Source organism: Amphiprion ocellaris, chromosome 14 (genome assembly GCF_022539595.1).
Source record: "Amphiprion ocellaris isolate individual 3 ecotype Okinawa chromosome 14, ASM2253959v1, whole genome shotgun sequence".
NCBI lineage: Eukaryota > Metazoa > Chordata > Actinopteri > Pomacentridae > Amphiprion > Amphiprion ocellaris.
This window is the reverse complement of record NC_072779.1, coordinates 18,839,810-18,859,503: the sequence shown is the minus strand read 5'-3', so window position 1 is coordinate 18,859,503 and position 19,694 is coordinate 18,839,810. Positions and strand designations below refer to the sequence as shown.

At 38.4% G+C, this 19,694-nt stretch overlaps 1 protein-coding gene across 1 annotated transcript; it reads right to left on the bottom strand.

Annotated features, from left to right (window-relative positions):
• Window positions 1–1,208: 1,208 nt before the first annotated feature.
• kif4 (kinesin family member 4) lies at window positions 1,209–17,694 on the bottom strand. Its single transcript, XM_023295134.3, has 31 exons — window positions 17,555–17,694; window positions 15,579–15,723; window positions 15,321–15,435; window positions 14,900–15,090; window positions 14,664–14,753; window positions 14,348–14,514; window positions 13,717–13,811; window positions 13,411–13,530; window positions 12,967–13,142; window positions 12,685–12,746; window positions 12,444–12,576; window positions 12,121–12,179; window positions 11,825–11,930; window positions 11,457–11,564; window positions 11,087–11,263; window positions 10,848–10,951; window positions 10,554–10,698; window positions 8,893–9,003; window positions 8,726–8,809; window positions 8,493–8,606; window positions 8,127–8,282; window positions 7,901–7,998; window positions 6,511–6,640; window positions 6,225–6,395; window positions 6,007–6,126; window positions 5,811–5,888; window positions 5,468–5,569; window positions 5,038–5,205; window positions 3,537–3,662; window positions 2,660–2,776; window positions 1,209–2,545 (listed from the first exon to the last, which is right to left on the bottom strand). The coding sequence occupies exons 2-31, from the start codon at window positions 15,702–15,704 to the stop codon at window positions 2,333–2,335; spliced, it is 3,762 nt and encodes a 1,253-aa protein (XP_023150902.2). The 5' UTR covers window positions 15,705–15,723; window positions 17,555–17,694; the 3' UTR covers window positions 1,209–2,332.
• Window positions 17,695–19,694: the final 2,000 nt, after the last annotated feature.

Here is a 19,694-nt window from a genome sequence, read left to right as displayed (position 1 = left end):
TGGAGCCGCTGGACTGAGACACTAATTAGGATGTGAGGCATGTTGGACCCAGAGGACCTCAGGGCCAAACCTGCACCAACATGTGGACTTCTGTACATCTAACCTGGAGAACCACTGAGAGGAATTAGATGGTACAGAAGAAGAAAACCCTGTCAACTCCAGTCTGCCCATCATTCTCTGACTTCTCTCTCATTAATAATTGCATGTTTTTTTCTTTCTACCGTTTAATTCTAGAGACATCCCATACAAATCCAGTGATCTGCAGTTTCAGAATCATTAACCCTGTAAAACCCATTGTTGCAAAAATACATCAGCTTATTTTTTTATTATTATTTTCTATTATTTATATACATACATGCATATATATATATATATGTATATATATATATATATATAGCTTTTGCTCATTTTCAAATACAGACGAAAATGAGCAAAAATAAAACAAAATTTTTGTATATATATATATATATATATATATATATAAAAAAATTTGCTAATTTTTGTCTATATTTGGATATAAACCCAAATATAGATGAAAATGAGCAAATATATATATATATATATTTATACACACACACACACACACACACACACACACACACACACATATATATATATATATAAATTTTCTTCTTTATTGTGTCTTACAGGGTAAGGAATGGTCTGTGTGGCATCAATAATCCAACCACAGTCAAAGCCACTGACATTTTCTGACTCATTCTGATGAATTTTAACTGAATCTCCTGACCTGTATCTGTTGGCTTGTTGAACAAATGCATATTTAAGTAGGCATGTATAATAAAGTGCTCGGTGAATATAAGATGGCTAATAAGAAACTGAAATGCAAAAACTATGTTTGAGGGAATGTACAATTGTCCTTGTCAACACATTTTTCTCAAATCAAACTTTAGGATCTTTGATAGCTATCAAACAGCAAAACTGGCACCAAAACTCATCAGTTAGATTCTGGCGAAAACATACATTTTCTCAGATTGCTTGTTTCATCCAAATAACAGTCCAAAAATATTCATGTTCATATCATATTCATATCATGACCTAAAAAAGAAGCAAATCCGCACACAGAACTGAAAGCACCGAATGTTCGACATTTTGTGACACAAAACCCTCATCAGTTTTTTTTTTCAAAATTAACGTATTCTCTAAAAAAAAATCTGCTCTAAACTATTCAAGTTAGACGCAAACAGGACTCCGTCATATGTTAATTTTTATTATTTTATTCATCTTAGAGTAAAAACAATGTAGAACATATGAAAGGTGCCAACCTGATCAATGATGTGTCATTAATGCTTGAAATTCTGTTGAGAGGAAATCTGAAAATGAAGCAGCAAAATTCTGGGTTTGGTTCACCAAACCTCAAAGTTTGTGACTAAAAGCTTACAGGAAAAGGTAATGAGATGCAGAACAAAAGTTAAATAAAAGCACACTGACATCAGTTTTAGTTGGAGCCTTTAGACTTTGATGGATGTGTTCACTTACTAACAAATGTGAGGGAAAAAAAGAAGAAAATTTAGTTTAAAGCAGCAAAACAAGGAAATTTGCCTTTGAGTATTAAAGACGTGTGATTTGACTTTTCCTAAATAGCAGTTTATTTTACTGGTCTGAGAACCTGATTCAGATGAAATGCATTAACTTCTAATGTATTCAAGACTCGTTCTGCTTAGTCAGAGACAAAAGTACGCTAACCAAAAGGTACAAATATACATTTGCATGAGATAAAAGCAGCTAAAGCGTAAATCATTTCTGCTACATATTACAGGCCTCTAATGTTTTGATGAAAGTAAAATTTTAACCGGAACAGACAGATCGAAATAATTTATTCTTCATCTTCAAATTATGATAAGATAATAAACACATTCAGACAAGAAAGAAAAATTATTTGTTGTTCTTTAATAATCAAGATTTGAATCTAAAACTTTATTTAGATCCGATACTAAAATAGTTAAAAACCTAAAAAGTTGCTCCCCAAGATGTGTGTGTGTGTGTGTGTGTGTGTGTGATATAACATATCAGTGACGTAAATTTAGTCCTAATATCCTTCTATGTGGGGATTAAGATATGACACATAAAACTAAAAGCCATGTACAGGCTTCCTCATCATCTCAATGTGAATTTCATTTAACGATTCAAAGTTATTCACAGTCCTTTTGTTACCCTCTACAGCAAAAGTTTTACAATCAACAGCTACTTTCAAGTTACAGTACGCGACGTTTAGTCACATAAAGAGAAGAAAATGACTGAAACCGCACCGACAAAACATTTACCCAAACATATCGACAGCTGAAGTAAGAAAGACTCCTCCGCTCTGTCCCGACTATGATTCCTCTCTGATTGGAGTGCAGCCAGAGAAAAAGCTGTTTTGAAAACTCGTCAGGATTCGTTTCTTCTTCTTTAGGAAACTGACTGTTGTTCTGTCCTCCTCTTCATCCTCCTCCTCCTCCTCCTCTTCTTCCTCTGCCAAGATGGGTTTTCTGACCAGTTTCAGTTCTGCAGTAGAGTGTCCCATGTCTCCGATTTCTTTTAGCACCTATGATACATATTAGTAAAGGAATATTAGTTCTGCATTGATGCACTCTTAACAGTTACATCTCACTGTCAGCCCTTCTTTATCCCATGTGTAGCTCACGCTTCAGCAGCTTACCTTCTTCGTGGGTGTGCAAGATGGTGGCTTGAAGAATGTGGTGTTGTCAGGACTGATGGATGAGGGGTCCTGAAGAGACACAGAGTCTCTGGAAACACTTTCTGTGTGACTTAGATCCTGAAACGAAGAACAATATTAAATGTATCTATTTCCACTTACATGAGGCAGCTGCTCGTTCTGAGCTCGTTTTAGTGACCGTTTGGAGCTGGTTGAACTTGCGACTCTTCTAAGAACCGGGAGAGTCACCACAGATCCATGTAATTACATCACTGTAATGTTTGAATAACGGTTTTGTTCTGAAGTTCTGTTTTTGTTTATTCTAAACTCGTGAAGAACCACAGTGCTGTTTCTCCTACCTATTGACCACAGCTAGAACGTCTATGAAGCCACTATATGTCTCATTTTAGCGGCCATTCGATTTTTTAATAGCGCCACTGTATATAAACTGTTGCTGTTTGTGAATGTTGCTCTGTGGTTTGGTGTTTAAACACCAGCTGGCGATATTCATGCAGTGGCAGGCAGGGACAAGACGAATAATAACTTTTTGATTATATGTTCATACTGAAGCTGTTTTTTCTTTTCATTCCTTCAGTTTTTTTTTGTTTTTTTTTGTGTGTGTTTTCCGTGTTTTCCAAAGCATTGGTACCATGAAACAGCAGTGTAATTTGATTTGTACATTAAATACTATCAAAATATTCCTTGCTAAAAAGAAAAGGAAAACTTCTAGATGTAAAAAAAAATGTGTATGAACAGTTGTTAAATACATCAGCTGGCCATTATCATGTTCTAAAAATTAAAACCTGTCAGCAGGTGTGTAATAAAATCTGAAGATCAGCTCAGTTACTGGCAGACAGCTGAAAATAATGATTTAACTCACGTCAGCGGGAACCAGGTTATCCATGTTTCGACACTTCTCGTGATCACACTGGCAGTTCTCTCCACACGTCATCTTTCCTTTGCGACATCTGCACTGCTTGTTGCCGCAGCGACCTTTACACGCACACTGAAGAGAGAGAAAGAGACTGCTTAGCATCATAAGTAACACAACCAGACATGGTCCAAGACAGGCCTTTCAAAGCTCAGCCCCTGACATGTACATTTTAATAACTATATAGTATATAAGTGGTGGGCAACGATTAAAAATGTTTAATCGTGATTAATCGCACGGTTATACATAAAATTAAATAATGAAATAAAAAGTAGTGTATTCTGCACTTTTATTTTAAAAGTACTGCTATATGAACAAAAATTCAGCAACATTTGGTTTGCAAACACTTGAATTAAAGTGCTTTTTAACGGCAGTCTTCCCTTTACACAGTAGCAGGGTTTTTCTATAACCCCTGTGTATGGGTCATCCTCTAGTGATGCAGGTTTAGGCTCATATGTGCCGTCATTCGCTACGATCCCAAGAACGTTCCTCAGGCCGACATCTTCCACAATACTAACCGGAATGCAGTCTATAGCCAACTACTTCACTGTGGCATTTGCTAGCTTGTCTTGTTTTAGTTTATCTCTATTTCTCCCACACGGTGAATCCAACCAGTCGCCTCATTCCACTGTTAGTTTGGGTGAGACGTGATGACGTCCATCCCAAGTCCTGATCAACATCCAGCCCTCCTGTGACCCATGGTTAGTCTGTCTGTGTATTCAGAGCCAGTGAGCAACAGATTTTCACAATAACAATTAAAAAAATAAACTGCGTTAATGGGCGATAAAATAACTGCCGGAGCCTCAGCGTCTTTCCTCTGCCTCTTTGCTGCTTTACAGTTATTGAGGACTGTAATTCTGAAAAAACGTTTGGACAGCGTTTTGGGTGTAAATTCAGGAGGCTCATGTCCATCATCATGTCTTGTCCATCAGAAGAGTCAAACCTCAAAGGATGATGAGATGGACGGCATTTTGCTGTCTTTTCAACAGTTATTATGAAGTTGTCTATTAATATCAAATGTGGAGATAATGTCGGTACATTGGAGTAAAATACAGACACAGTGTGGTCATTTCTAAATTATAAGAGATCCCCAGGTAACAATAATTATACTAGTCCCATGTGAAGTCTCTGTCTGAAAATGCTCCTCTGGCTAACCAACGTTCTCCTCTCCATGACTGCATGCAGATTGTCCACCTCATGCAGGTTTATTATTACAGTGAGCTGTAACAAGCTGACATAGACTTTGTTTGGCATCTCCTGCTTTTCACTCATTTAGAACATTCTGAACAAACTGACATGTCAGTAAAATAAGCTGTGGGGGAACTTTCTACATCAGTAAGCTGATTTAATATCCTGGATATGATTTGTTCCCGCGCCTCGTGATCTTTCTGTGAGCTCTGTGGACAAAAGGTCGATTTAAAAATGACCCAAACCCTCATCCCAGTCTTACCCCTGTTGTTTTTGATTTTTTTGAGGTCCTGCGTCCTTTCTCCGGTTTCTCAGGTTGCCACTCGTCCTCTTCCTCCTCTTTCTCATCCTCACTGGGTGACATCAGCTCTTCGACGTTGATGGTCTGATTCAGTGGTGCTTTAGCTGTGGTGAAGCGCTTCCCCCTAGGCTTTAGTTTAAAGAAAAACGCAAGGAGAGGACAATCAACAAATTCAGACTTTTACGTCTCTGTAGTTTATCTGCCAGTCAGTGACCCAACTTAGTACATGTGAAATATGAAGTATTTCAGCAAATCACTTAGTGTGATACTTTTCGCAGGATCATGTATTCTTGGTGCAATGCTTTATAATTGTATCATGATAACTGGTCAATTTTGTAAAAAAAAAAAAAAAAAAAACAAACAAAGAGGTAGAATATCTGCAAAAACTTACTTTTGGAGGAATGTACTCAAATGAATCATCTGGACTCTTTTCATTGTTGGTCATAGGCAGGAGAACTTTCTTCCCACTTGCCAGGTGAAGTAATGAGAGTTTCTAAAGAGGAAAAAACAGATATGGTTGGCTTTGGCCTAATCACACAGCTCAACTAAAGAGAAATGTAACACTTCACATGTTTGCTTTTCCAACTGTTTAAAACAATTCATCAATCTAAGCCCCTGCTCTCTGCACAGAGCTGTGCAACAGTGGATGGCATTCCTCATGTATAATTCAATTTAATATTAAATGATAACATATAAAATCATGCAGAAATCTAAAAAATTAGAATTACAGTTACCTGTCTGTATTTATCATTCTCCTCCACCAGTTTCTGGTTCTGCTCACTTAATTCTCGTAGCTTTTCGAGCTCTTCCTCCTATAATGATATTAAAGATAACTTTCAAAAATAATTCTACATGATTTCTTAAAAAAAAGGAGAAAAGCAGACTCAAAGGTTGATTAAGCACACAGCTTTTGACCCACTGGAGACAGACCTGAACTTTGAGGCGCTGGAGAAGCTCCTTCTGCTTTGAACTCTCCTCATCTTTCTGATTTGTTTCATCGGACTCTCCACCAATAGGTTTACTCTGTAGCTGGTTAAGGAGGTAAAGGACCTGTGGAAAGAACAGAAAGTGGGATAAATACTTGAAACAAAGCTGTAAATAAATCTGCATGACTAAAAAACATCTATAAGTGTAGCCAAATGCAGCACCTTCTCTTGATGCCTCTGCTCCAGTTCCACCAGCTGCTGCTGGTGCTCCATGTCCATAGTTGACATCACATTTCTCTCATCAGCCAGCATTTTCCTTAAATCTTGTCCGTTTCCTTTCTCTTGTTTCACCTCACTCTCTAGCTTGGCACCGGCTGTTTTAGCAGACACCAGCTAAACAAAGGGAATGTTTGATGGGTTATGTAAAGAAAACACTAGCAAAATATTATACTACTAACTAATTCATGATGTTCATAGACTCCATAATAGTGTATTAGCATTTCCTCACCTCAGACATCAGGAGCCTGAGGGCACACTTGGCATCAACTATGCTTGTGATGCTGTCTATGCGCTGTTTCAAACGCCCCTCACCGTCTGCAACTAGAACTTTCTGCTGAAGGTCCGCTATCTGAGCGTTCCTGTTGAGATAAAAATCACTCTTAAAATCTTACAAAACCTTTGCTGTGCGCCAAGAAGCTACAAAGCAAAGTCAGAAATTTGATAGACTTGAATGTCTCTAAGTGAGACTGTAACTTTTGCTAAGCAACAGGCATGGTGGCCGCAAGTGTCAATGACTAATTATAATGGTAAATACTCAAATGCAGCATGATAATAGCAAGGAAATTGTCATCAGGTCAGTAAAGTGACTCAGTAATGTCAGATACAGAGCAATATCTATCTGAAATGTGAGACAAACATCCAGAAAAAAGTGATTTTGTGAATTCTTGTTAGAGACTGTGAGTGTAGATAGTTACTAATTGTGCTAGTTGTGCAAGTTAATTACGTGAGCTCTGTCTCTTGCGTTTCATCTCAGATTGGATTCATTACATGGCAGTTGCCTGCGTAGAAATCAAAGATAGTGTAAGTTTTCTTCATATTGAGGCTATTTTTCTTGGTTTTATTGTCTGTTTAGGTTGCTTGCACGTCGTAATTTACTGACTATGGTAACTAATTCAGCTTGATGTACAGCATAGTAGATTTTTTGCTGTCACTGTTGCAATGTGTGGTGTTAGTTGGGCTGCATACTCAAGAGTAGTAATCTTTTTTTTTCAGTAGCAGTACCTGGCAATACGTTCTAAGCATTACTGTGCTTATCCATGAATGTTCAACCCTGATGTTTCCTTTCTGGGTCTTTTTATTTCTGAAAACACCAAGACTTCATATGTGTGCAATCATCTGGAATCATACTAACGTCTCTTTTCTCCTGGGTAAAGAGGCTGAACATTATTTGGTGAGTCTGTGCTCTCTCATAGGAGCTCTCTAGCAATAAAACACCAATTATCCAACAAGTCTTATAGGGCTGCAACTCCACAAGCATTTAACTGACAGAGATACAAATCACCACTTCAGAGCAAAAACAGGGTAAAGAGATGTGAGTTGGGCCTTTAACCTTGAGTTGAAGCGACTGGCTTTGTATCCTAGCAACCATATGCATAACTATTCATGTGATCACAAGCTCAACTACATTTGTGGGGAGAATAGTGTTTTAGTGGATCGAGATTCTGCCCCAGAAGACAATGTTTTGGACAGACCACCTATTACATAGTGCCACTTAGCAAAAAAAAAAGAAAATAAATTCTACCTCTATAGAAACGAGATTACAATAAAAGTGGTTAAACTTAACAATTAAATCAAATAAACTGTTCGGTTCAGTGGCTGAAGTGGTTTTTCTGACTCACCTGAGGCCCATCTCTGTCTCCAGGTTCTCCACCTGTTTGGTCAGAGGTGTTTCCAGCGCCCCCTGGCTCTCCAGCTCTGAGATGATCAGCGTCCGGCGCTGCATGGGAGGACACGACACACCAAAGGAATAAACACTTTTTCCTCTGCTGGTGCACTTAATTCACTTTAAAGACATTTTGCACATCATAAGTGTATATGGTTAACAGTACAGATGTCTCGGCTCACCCTGATTTTGGCAGCCGGTCTCTCCCCGGCCTCTATCTGCTGTTTGAGGTGGCTGATCTCCTGAGCCAAGACCTTTCTGTCCTCCAGCAAGTCATTGAGGTGGCGCCGGGCCTCCTCCGTGCTGACCATCACCTCCACTTCATTCAGAAGCCACGTCTGATGTCATAAATGCAAGATCAACAACAATGCAGTCACCAACAGTACTATGACTTTCAGCCATCATATTCATATAATATCAGTGAATTTTGTTGAATACAGAAAAATTTCAGCATATTTGCAACTCTTGGTTAAATTCTCTAATAAACAAAAAAGATCAAATACAAGTCAGTGCAATTATGAAGAAGCCCTAGAACAAGGTTTTACAACCTTAACTCTAGCAGCAGCTCCCTCTATGCCTCTGTTCTGGGCATCTTTGCGCTTCTCTGCCGCTTCACTCCTCTTCTGTAAGGCATCTTTCAACCTCTTGTTTGCTGCTGCAGCCTGTAGGATGAAAAAGTGAACAATTTCCAGTGACTTATAAAATGACACCCAGACAGATTTCATAAATGTTAACAGAACAAACAACAATAAAAGAACAAATAATAATACCAGGAGCTCACCTCTTCAGTTTTGCGACGCAGGACATTGGCCTGTTTTTGGAAATCCCTCTCAAGTTTAAGCAACTCATACTGGCGCTTACGATCCTGTAAAACATGAAAAATAGAGTATTGAGCTGAAGAAGTCAAAGAACCTACAAAATGAACTTCTGTACTTCATCTCCACATACCTTCTCCTTCAGCTGCAGTACCTCCCTGTCCTTCTTGTTCTTCCAGTGCCTGAATTTCTCAGAGTCCTCCCTCATCTGCCTCATCAGCTGTGTTCGCTGGCTCTTCATAGCCTGTCAGAAAACAGTCTTACTGTGCTTGGATTTGGCCTCTGTGGTTTACACATATACTAGCATATTTAGCAATGCTCTATGTCAACTCAGCACACAAGATGAAACCACATTTCAAAAGTAATAAATGTTTTACATCCCCGCAATGTTCTATACACTCAGGTGAATTGCTATATACGATATATCAAAGATCTGTTGCTATCCTACAAAGGCATCATTATGACAGTAACATTCGTTTATGTACACACACATTAAATTCTGATGGAACATGAATTTCTACAGCCCTTTTCAGACATATACTCCTTTTAATTAATTTGACAGCATCTGAACTTGTTGACTTCATGTCTAAATGAGCACCCTGGTCATTTTTCATAAAAGTAACTTTGTTAAATAAGATTTTTACAGTAAAATAAAATACATCTACATCTGTGATGATGCTGATCAAACTGAGGAATGCTGCTATGTAAGAAAATGATTTTGTCTAAATCAAACAATGTTTCCAGGCACATTTTACTCAGCTTTCTTCTCCACAACTGCAATCTACATGCTACTGTTTTCAAAATTCATTTTACTATGGGAAACAAAAATACACTACAATGAAAATTTGTAATTTTGCCAGGGATTTGGATTGCACAGTAAGGCAGCCCTGCTAGTTGTTTTAAGTGAAATAGCCATTTTAACGACTGTATTCTCCTACTGCATGCAAATGTTCTATCAAAACAACCCATTGTCACCATTTTGAGGGAATAACATTGCCGTTTCCTGGGCTTTGCTGCACCCAATATCATTGTGATTGGTTTTAAAGAACTACAAACAAGCCAGAGCATTATTTCAACCTACAACAGAAGGATAATAAAGTGCTGCAGAATGGTCTGACTACGTGATACTACAAATGATTTTACTGTAAGTTATTAGCTGTGACTGAGTGTAACAGTTCACCTGTATGACGTGAAGACAAACACACTGTGTCATTTGCTGTTAGATCATGACTGATCATCCATGTCGACCAACTTGCTTTTAGTTTGGATTTACTCTTTTGTTAATCAGCAACTCCTTGATCCTTGATGTACTGCACAGACTTGCATATATATGGCAAATACCTTGCTTCTTGCTATACCGCTATAGCTTACTAGCTCATTCGAGTCTGTTAATCCTGATGAACATTACATTCCCACGCCTATTTGGTGTATAAACAAAAGCACAGAATGTTCTTGTTGATTTGTTCATTTTTTTTTTTTTTTGCTTCTATAAGCTACTAACTGTGAAGAGAGACAGTATATGAGTGGAGAGAGTTGGGAATGACATGTATAAGAGGTCTTGCTGGCCAGGAGTTGAACTCTGCTACTAGGGCATATTTGCCCATGTGGTACACACCTGAATCATTGGCCTTAATTAGTTATTTTAATGACAATCTCTGCAGGCTATTTCGAGACACTCTAAACAGTATATATTTTTGTACACAAAAATCAGTCTATAGATATTTTTTAAAAAATGACCTCCAAAACTGTATTAGTGTGTGTTTACTTTTAAAAATAAAACAAATGATTGGTTACCTGTATCTCTTGCATGAGTTTGCTGACTTTCTGAACAGAAGTCTCTTTGAGCTTCAGTAGCTTGGATTGCTCAAGAAGCTTCTTCTTCATGTCTATGAGCTGACCCTCAAGCTCCTGCAGCCTCTTCCTCCGCTGCTCACTGAGCCTAGATAATTGTAGCGTATGGCAGATGAAGAAGGAAATGCAGCAAGTGGGATTATGCGATCACTTCGAAGATTTCACATCAAAACAATTAACTATTTAATGATGAATATTACTACAGGCACAAACGAACAGCATAAAAAGTGATCATACTTGGCCTGGTTGGTGTCTTTCTTGGCAGACTGAAGTGCCAAAACAAGGTCCTCTTTCTCCTTCTGCAGCGAATCCACTGCAGACTGTAGAGTTTGGACATTTTTCTGTAGGACAACCAGAAGAATAAAATTACTCTACCATTTAATGACATTAAGAAAATATGGCGAACAAGTATTAACATCACACAAAAAGACAAATAAAAAATATCATTCTGTGAGTCAAAGATACAAAGTCTGTACCTGGTGCTCAGATTGCATTGGCTCCAGCTGGCTGTCATTCTGGCACATTTTTCTTACAAATGCTTCCTTCAGACTCAATACTTTGTTGAGCTCAATCAGCTCCTTGGAGAGCTGGGCTTGCCGCAGTGCATGATGGGCTGTATAGGCCTCCGGTGAGTCCTTTCGGGTGGCATCATCCTGTTAGAAATATGTCAGAGGTGGGAACCATTCTAATTCACATATGGTTTAGATATAAAACAACAGATGAGATCTACATTCATTGATCACTTACAGTGTGCAAGGAAAAAAAAAAAGATTCATTACAGAACATTTGATCTGACAAATACAAAAACTGTGCCGGTTCATTAAACAAACAAAACTAATGACGTACTGATGGGGACTCGTCTGCTGAATTTTTACTGCCATTCCCAGATCCTTCAGGTACATCCTCTCCTGCAGCCATTGCATCGATGGACGCGGCGATGCCGGCGCTTTCATTCTTAGAAAGACAACACATGGGAAATCATGAAATATAGTACTGACATTGAAATTAACATTGTTGAATTTGAACAGCTGCAACAAATCAATATTTGCTCTGTGACCTGAAAGTGCAGCAAATATATACTGTCACCTTCACGTAATCTATTTAATATGTTTAAATGGGGCAATTTTATCTATGAACAATGAAAACATGTCAATTTCAGCATCACTACATGCTTCTTTTTTGTGTACCGTAATCTGTAAAGCTGACTTGTTTACCTTAAGCTCCAAGATGATGTCTTGTAGGTTCTTCATCACTTCAATGTTCTCCTTTAACTCCTGGTCCTCTAATGTCTCCACCACTTTCTCAAGATCAACTGTACATCTGAAAAAAATCCATTTTAAAAAATATTAAGTGCGTGGCTCAGTACATTTATTGCGGTTTTTGGCTGACGAGACGCAGCCAAAATCCTAACCAACCAGCCGTAACAAGAATAGCTCAAGTTTTCAGTGTTGTCTTAAAGCTTGTGAAGCCACTCTAAATCTCACTGACTTTATGCTTTTTGCAAACTTACGCTGCATGATGCCGCAGTTGTTCCAGTTTGCTCTGTAGCTTCTCATTTGCTTGTTCTGTCTGCAAAACAAAGCAAACTAAATGTGACAAGCACAATGGATGGTAATGAAAAATAGAGAAATATCACAGAAAAAATAAATACAGTAAAAAGATAATGTGCACACTGTGTAGATTAGGCATTTTTAATGACATTTTAAACTACTATTTTTTTTCAACCCATGTGCTTAAATGGACACAATTACAGCAGTAGTAACAGCTTTCCCATCAGCTTTCCACAATGACTTTGGAGAGAGGATTAGTGAATGCTGCTATGGTCCGGCTCACCATAATGATCTTCTCAAACATGAGGGCCGTTTGCCCAGCTGCCTCACTCAGCTCTCTGCTCAGCTTATTGTTCTCATCCTGCAGAGCGCGATTCCTTTCCAACAGCTTAGTCACATTCTCCGCTGACTCTGGCCTGTAACAGAGGGACTGAGTAACCGTTATGGCCTTTTGCTATGGGTAAAGATGCTTTTATCTGATGTCCTCGTGGGACCGTGGTGGTTTACAGGGAAACATTTCTCACCCTGAGAGCACTGGAGCTACTCCACCACGGGCATGGAGCAGCATAACCTGCAGTTCTTGAACCTATACAAGTGCATAAATCAAGACATATGGGACGTTTGTTACACTTTAGATGCAAGAAATAAGGTGTGCATTATACTCAATCTATCCCATCAGTTCTCCTTCCTAAACAGTCACAAAACATTCCCTAATAAACATGTAAGTCAACTGCATTTACTCTTCATCTGATGAGGTCAGCAACACAACAAATGTTAATCTTTTGTTTTTGTTGTTATCGCTGTACCTGCTGTTTGAGACGCTTCATTTCTGCAGCTCTGGGGTCAATGTTGACAACAGGTTTGTTTTTAATCTTGCGAGCTCTGTCAGCGTATCGCAGTGTGTTGATGGTTTCCTCCATGTTAGAGTCTGCAGGACTGATGCAAGCAATCATCAAAGTATGGCTATTGCCTCCCAAAGAATCTGCAGAGATGCACAAAACAGTTCACAAAAGCAGTATTATTTTGTAGTTAATCACTATGTTGCAACATTGCTGCTCTGAGCACCTGTGTGCATTGTCTACAATAAACAATAATAAAGAGTAAGGCTATGAAAAGATCCTACTCAGCATGTACTAACACTACACATCACCAGTGAAGAGATTTCATTCTTGTGGTACAGAACAAAAGCAGGTATTAAATGTGTATGTGTAACGTAGATGTAACGTCTGAATATCGAAATCAAAGCCTACCTTGTAGCAGGCGGGTGAGCTTAGAGTCTCTGTAAGGAACAAAGGTGTTTTTCTTGCTTTCATCTCCCAGGGCACTGATCACATTACCCAAAGACAAAAGGCCACGATTGATGCTGATGCCTGCAAATGTAATTGGACAACATCCCAAAACAAGCACTGTTATTAAAGACACACTCTCAATACAAAGGGACAATGCATGTGCATCTTAGAAAGCAGCATTTATCATTGGATGAATTACCCATTAAAGACCAACAGCATTAAAGAGCAGGAATGAAAGAAAAAAAAAAAAAAAAAGATTGTGGTCACCTTCCTTTAAACGATCCCCCTCTGCTTTGGTCTTCTTTTGTCTCTCTGAACCAGCCAGATCCACAAGGTGCAACTTGGAAACAACTGAATCGGATCTGGAACAGAAGGTTGCACAAATAATCAACTTGCAGTAGGTAGTGTTTCGAAAATGTTGCTTTGTGAGTCACAGAATGTAGACGAGTACAAACCCACAAAACACAATTTCTGGGGTGATATTATACAAACAAAAGCCCCTGAAAAAAATCCTGCTACTTTTCCAGCATTATTTACATAGCCCATATTCCATCTTTGATTCCAGTTTACCTCAGACAACCTCCATCCTTTCCTCTGGACATGCAATGAGGACGAAAACAGATGACTTGTTTTAAAGCCAGTTCCAGTAAATCCAAATCTAATAATGTAACTATAGCCCAGGGCAAAAACTGTTTTTACAGAATGATTGCATAAAAATCTTGATGTCTTGAACAAAACAACCACCAGAACCCTAAACAGGCAACACAATTCAATACAACACAGTTTTATTTGGAACATGTTTATGGTAGTTTCTCATATCACTTTACAGGGACCGCTGTTGGTTCACAGTAAAAATTTGTTTGCTAAGGTGGAGAGTTTTATCAAAGAGAAAACTGACTTGTCCGTCCCTCTGCGCTGCTCCAGTGTGATGGTGAAGATCGCATGGGAACGTGAAGAAGCAGCGTTCATTGCTGTTGAGCCGACGGTGCGAGCAGAATTTCCAAGCTCCAGACAGCCCACCATCTCATGGGCAGAAAACACCTGCCTCTCAGTTAACCCGACAATCTGTAAAGGAGGATATTTTCAATAAAAATAAAAGCTGACACTAAAGCAGTGAATGTTGTAATAATTGAGGTTTGTCTGTCTGTTTAGAATAAGTCTCTCAGAAAAGTGGCAATGTGTGTTTTCCCTTTTTTAACATGTCAGTCGCTCACCTTAATGCCATCTTTAGGGTCCTCACGAATGCTGATAGTTGGTTTATCTTTAGATGAACACAGCAAATCCAGTATATCTTCATTATAGATCTACAATCAAAAGAAAAAAGCTTGAATGAATTTCTTTTAAGAGCCAATGAGATGACATTTACTGGATGCCAAGCATCAAAGCAAATGCCTCAATTACACACACAAAAATGTAACTTATATGGAGCAAACAACATATGTCCACCAACCTCCAGGTAAGATACTGCCAGACAGAATTCACAGTCTGTCCTCTTTTCCCTTTCTTCAAAGAGCCTGCCGATAACTCGGGGAATAACTCCAACTGAAGGATCATTCTCTTGAGCTGATGTGTAAGTTCCTCCCATTGAGAAGGTCTTTCCAGATCCTGTCTGTCCATATGCAAGAACTGTTGCATGGTAGCCTAGCAAAAGAACAATTTTGACATGAAGAAGGAAACATCAATAGTTTAATATACTAACTTTTTAAATTATGTTTTACTGATGTATCCAATTTAATTTTCTTTTTTGTGGAGCCGCTGATGTAGTCCCCACTGAACAGGCTTATGATAAAGACCATATATAGTCACCTCCCAGGAATGGAGTAAAACCAGAAAGCTCTTCAGTGAACAATCCTTTTAAAAGATATATGTACCTTTAAAAAGCCCAGACAATAAAGGGGACACAGCTGTACCGAAGACTTCTTCTTGCTCAGCAGTGGGATCAAACACATAATCATAGGTGAATGCCTTCTCTGTGCCAACAATCACCTTAAAGTGAAACACAATTGCACAGTTTTTACAAATACAATGTGGGACTAAAAATAGAGAAAGGATTATACACACTATGACATAATGTGCAAGATATTCCCCTGAAACAGACAAACATCTGTAAGGTGTTATTGAGCACAAACCTGTGGCTCCCCAGGTACAAAAGTGAGACAGCACTGACATCCCTCACTGATTTCTTTTGGTACCAGTGGGCGGCATCGCAAGGCAACCCGCACTGGAATCACCTTCACATCCTCATTTGTCATCATGCGAGATTCCAATGAACAACTGCAATAACAGAAAAAAACAGGAGGTTAACATAAAACTAGGAAATTTGAGACCTTCATTGTGGTCAGATGGTGTGTTTTTACAAATTTAGAAGATCACTTTGTGAAACAGTCATCTTCAATTAGAGACGTGACTACAACTAAACTGTGTTGACAACTAATATAGTGGCAGATGGTCCAACAGCGATTATTTTAAAATATAAGGTTTTTCTTTACTGCCCTTGAAATAATGACACATAATTATAATGACTTGAATTGTGGGAACAAATTTCGAGATATCAAAGCCTGATGAAAAAATAAATAACAAAAAAGAAGCTAAATATAATACTTTGACCTAAATATCATTTTATATTATCTCTCCAACAAACAAACAACAACAAGAAAAAGAAAAAACATTCTGGAAATGAATAACAACATAAACAAAGCAAACTGACTTATTACTGCAGTGAGGGCCCGAGTGATTTGGGGAAATATCTAATTGTGATGTTTCAGGCAGACATTGCGATTTAATTTGCGTCCTGCTTCAGTTCAATATTGACTGCGTAATGGATTTACAACATCTTATGTAGTATTATCACATAAGACACCGTCAAAATGTGACAGTCACACAGGGAGGATGGTAACATTTGTAAAATCATAAACAAGTCAGATGTTCTGCATAACGTAAATTCAACATCGCAGCCTTTTTGATTTGGTAACTGCATTACTTCAAATTGCAATTTCGATTTGAAATAGATTCATTTTTCAACCCAAACAGAGAGGCCCACATTTCAGCTTTAAATTGAAAGATATAGTTTAAAACAGAACTCTCAGTGTGATAGTATCTACATATACCACACTACTATTCAAAAAAATTGGGGTCACCCAGTCAACTTCACGATTTCCATGAAAACTCGCACTTTTATTCATGTGCTAACATAGTTGCACAAGGGTTTTCTAATCATCAATTAGCATTTCAACACTATTAGCTAACACAATGTAGCATTAGAACACAGGAGTGATGGTTGCTGGAAATGGGTCTCTGTACCCCTATATTCCATTAAAAATCATCCGTTTCCAGCTAGAATAGTCATTAACAATGGCCAGACTATATTTCTGATTAATTTAATGTTATCTTCATTGAAACAAACTGCTCTTCTTTCAAAAATGACATTTCTAAGAGACACCAAACTTTTGACCGGTTGTGTATGTTGACAACGGTCTTCGCGTTAAATAACGTCACATACTTGTTGATTGTTGTGAACATCTCTGGTTGAGGCGTTTTAGCAATGACAGAGAAAATGTCCTCATGTCTCAGTACAACCACGTCTGTTGTCATAGTTTCCAAAGAGTTGCTCCATTGTTCGCTGTCTGTGGAGCAGCTCCATGACTTGTCTGTGTGCGTTATAGCCTAGAGTCAAAACTAAGATGTCCAATAAACTGTTGTCATGCTGGAAAATGACTGTTTTTGAATGTAATATGACTTCACCAGTCGTGTTAGCGCACTCCATTGATATGTCTCGGGGCTAAGTGTAGCTCGTAGCTAGCAATAGGAAACGTTCACATCGGCGAAGACACACAGCAAACAAGTTACCATCTCGACCGTTAACACTGCAACCGAAATTGAACTGAAAACATTACAACACAAACCGTATTGAACCCAGTTGACGGATAATTAGGTAAATTAAACCTGGTGTCAGCTCCACTAGCTAGCTGCAATTCTTAGCAAGACGTTGACATTATTACCATTACACGTTTCCTCCAACGTTCAAATATCACGAAAGCTTTATCCAGCGGCTCTGATCGATAGAATAAAGCACCAACATCGGACACACTCGGAATTAAACGCTTACCTTTTGAATGTCGGTTGTTATTACGGCTAACGTCATTAACTTTTGTTCTTTTCCCGTATTACTTGGACCAGTTCTATGGATGAGATGTTGTTCCTGCCCGCCACTTTCAAACTCTCCGCTCCGCCTCCTCCTTCTTCTTCTACTGTTTATTTACGGAAGTGTAATACAGAGTGGCAACACTACTGACCCCTATAGGCAGAAAGGAGAAATACAGGCAGAGATTGCAGCCGGGAGGGGGACACTTCCTTCTCAATATTTATTCATCAGTATGACTATAAAGTTTACTAATAAATGTAAAAACACCTCCATATGTCTTTTATCAGCAGATCAAACTCAGATTTGTGTCCTGAATTTGCAGTAGCAGAAATCTTGCAGAGACACAGAGGAGCTAATAAAGTCCTGGAATTAATTCATTCATCATTGGGTGGAGGACAGAAAATTGAATCCATCCTATATGTGTGTTGACTCATCGCTTGCAGAAAAAATAATGGTTCTTAAATGGTTCTTCAGAGATTCTTTGTTTCTTCAAAGTGAACGTTCTTCATTTTATGTGCTTTGTTGGCAGGTAAAGCATGAGCTGCAACTAACAGTTATTTTCATTACTGATTACTTTGCAGACCATTCTCAATTAATTGGTTCATTGTTTGGTCTATAGTACTTTAGAAAACTGTGAGAAATGCTTATCAAATTTCCCAAATCCCAAAGTGACATCTTATAAAATGTTCTGTCTGATCAACAGTCAACATCTCAAAATATTACATGTATTAATGCACTCAGAAATGCTTCAAATTCTTGCATTTAACTTTTTTGTTTCAGAATTACTGTCAAGTCCTGTAATCAAAATAGAACCAAGCAGGTCCACAAAGAAGAGTCTTGAAAATGATTCCTTAAAGAATACATTTTGCTGAGTTCTTTGACATTGATTCTGCCTAAAGGAAAGATGGTTCTTTGATACACCTTAAGAGGTTCTCTACTGAATTCTTAGAAGAAATGGTTCTTAAAACAACCCCTTGCTATAAGGTTGCTTGTGGAGCTTAAAATGGTTTCTTATATGGCAGCACTATGGCAGTTGGGGCCTTAAGTTTTCAAAGTGCAGGGATAGTCTTCATGAGAAAAGCTGATCTACAGGAGAATAAATATTTGAAAGCAAGTCAGAATGCCTGAGAGTCTTACTGTGGTATATTCCAGTTTATTTATTGAACTGTCTGATATCTGAATTTAGTGCTTTCCTTTACATAAATAAAATATTTCCATGATAAATTGATGCTGAAAAGGCACAAACTGGTACAAAAAAATCACCAAAATGCATGAAATAAAGCTTTTGATGCTCAAAATTTCCTGGGAGAGAACACCCAGACTCTCTGCTTAATGGGTTCCTCTAATGACAAAGGAAAAACTGCAGTCATGAGTACAATATCTAATGCTTTGACGCATTTTCCTTACTCTTCCCTGTTATTGAGCTTGTATCTTGGAAAAAACAAATAAAAAACACATGCATTTGAAGAAGCAGATGGTAAATAAATTTAGGGTGAAAAACTCTAAGGGGTTCTTCAATTTCAGCATCAAAATTACAAAACAGTGGGTCGAGGCAGAGAGTAGATCACGTCAGAGCCGTGCTGCCCAGGCAACAGCATATGACTCAGTCATTCTATAAAGCAGATATACCAAGTTAAAAGCTAAAAAGCTCAGGAGATTTATTTTTCAGAAAATAAAAAATGTAGATATGGCAGAGGGGAAGCTGAGTGGGTGACATGATATCCCCACTTGATGAGATGAGTTTTCAGCCCACAATGGAAAATGGGAAGTGACTCGTCTGTTCTGGCTGGAAGAGAAAGGTCATTACACTGGGAGCCAGAGGGGGAAAACAGCTGAGTCCAGATAAAAAAGAGGACAAGGTTTCTGCAGGGAAGAGAGACCATAAGCAAGCAGAAGTCAGAGTATGGACTTGCATTTTTTTCTGATCATCACCATTAAAATTTCCAAAAATGCATCAGTTTTCACAATTGTGTAAAACTACTCTCCTGGAACCAAATGCTGTCCTGCGAATGAGTCAAAGGATTTATTGAATGTGCAGGACAAATGTGCATATGCAGCTCTGTTGTAATTGAGCGCCGTGTGATCCATGACCTTTAGCAACCTT

What these genes read in the sequence shown, in the direction of transcription:
- kif4 (XM_023295134.3), bottom strand. Translation starts at nt 15,704, where the DNA reads ATGATGACAAATGAGGATGTGAAGGTGATTCCAGTGCGGGTTGCCTTG. An exon ending in CAGCGCAGAGGGACGGACAA is followed by an intron (nt 13,812 to 14,347) that starts GTCAGTTTTCTC and finishes CTTCTGTTCCAG; the next exon opens with ATCCGATTCAGTTGTTTCCA. An exon ending in GTAGCTCCAGTGCTCTCAGG is followed by an intron (nt 12,577 to 12,684) that starts GTGAGAAATGTT and finishes CCTCTGTTACAG; the next exon opens with GCCAGAGTCAGCGGAGAATG.